General features: G+C 45.9%; 1 protein-coding gene across 1 annotated transcript; it reads right to left on the bottom strand.

Annotated features, from left to right (window-relative positions):
* Positions 1 to 842: 842 nt before the first annotated feature.
* Positions 843 to 1211, bottom strand: LOC142320049 (uncharacterized). Its single transcript, XM_075357727.1, has one exon. It carries the CDS (start codon positions 1209 to 1211, stop codon positions 843 to 845), a length of 369 nt encoding a protein of 122 aa, XP_075213842.1.
* Between the last annotated feature and the right edge of the window lie 250 nt (positions 1212 to 1461).

Below are 1461 nucleotides of genomic sequence, written 5' to 3'. Positions count from 1 at the left end.
ACAATCGTTAAGGATTTAATTAAATTTTTTTCCATTTTCCCTTATTCTCTGGGCCGGACATACAGTCAAGTAAAGTTCAGCCGAGGACAGTGTCCTTCAAATCGGTAGGTGGGGAGGCACTCCCCACCTACCGACAGTACGTCCGGCATGGGAATTCAGCCCCCCCCCCCTACGGTGGATCTTTTTTATCGCCTGCCTCTAATCTCCGAGAATAGGTGTACCGGACCCGACAACGTCGTTCCCGGGCTCCTCCCCGGAGACCGGGTCTCGTTCTATACCTTTTAATGCCTTTTAATACCTTTTAGTGCCTCTAACCACTGAGCAGGGAGAACCGCGCTTGACCAAGTCGCCCCCTTCCCAGCAACTCGGCAACCGGGTATGGGTCTTTTATTTTGCCCCATCCCAGCCTAAGGACTCCGGAGTCCCCGGTCGATCATCGTAACCGACATACCTCGGCACGCCGGCCCTCACGACCGGGGCTATCCCCCTTCCCTAACTCAAAAATCCACGTCGGCGCCCCTCCACGTTTTTTTTGCGTAGCACTTTAGGGGCAAACGAATTAAAAACCCTCCAATTTTAACCTGATGTCAAAATAAAAGGTATTAAAGTCTCTGGCTGGAGCCCATCCAGACCAGCCTGCCTACGTAAAACGCGCCGTTCCTCACAATCGAAGATTGTATGTTCCGCAGAATCTACTCTACTACAATACATGCAGCAGGGGGAACCACGCCTGCCTAACCTATGCAAATAATACTCGAAAGCCCCATAACTTGGTAACATTTGCACCATGAAGAAATTCATTTCGCCATGACCCCTATTTAGCCAAAGATGTATGTCTGTAATTAGCCGCCTGATCCAATTACAGTCCCCGGTGTCGTCCATTTCATTTTCCAGGAATTTCTCCTAGCCTCCATAGCATCACGTTTCCTCATACCTTCATACCGCTTCATTCGTTCTTTCAGTTTCAGCTCAACTGGCGGGGCTGAACCTAGCAAACAGGCTGCGTCATATGAAACGGCCCGATATCCACACATCACGGCCAACAACGTACGGCGATGTAAACTCTGAAGACGAGTAAGATTTCCCCTAACATTTACGGCGGCGCCCCAAACCGGTGCAGCATACAGACAGAAGACAACGGAAGACAGAACTGTAGTCACTATTAATCCTCTTTTGGAGGTTCTCGGAACAGATTTAGAAGAAAGCAGCATGTTCAGCGACTTAAAAGTCTTCTCTACTCTTTTACCGTTTTTTTCTTTTTCTTGTTTAACCTCCGGAACCAGCGTAAGGTATTATTTCAGAGGATGAATGAGGATGATATATGTGAATGTAAATGATATGTATTCTCTCTTTTTCCTGCAATATTTTTAGTTAACGCTGAAAGTTATTGAAAAACAAATAGCTTAAATAAAAATTTTTTAAATCAACAGCGAAATATTTTTATAAGACAATAATAATATT

This window comes from Lycorma delicatula, chromosome 2, assembly GCF_047948215.1.
Source record: "Lycorma delicatula isolate Av1 chromosome 2, ASM4794821v1, whole genome shotgun sequence".
Lineage (NCBI taxonomy): Eukaryota > Metazoa > Arthropoda > Insecta > Hemiptera > Fulgoridae > Lycorma > Lycorma delicatula.
This window is presented reverse-complemented; position numbering and strand designations above follow the sequence as displayed.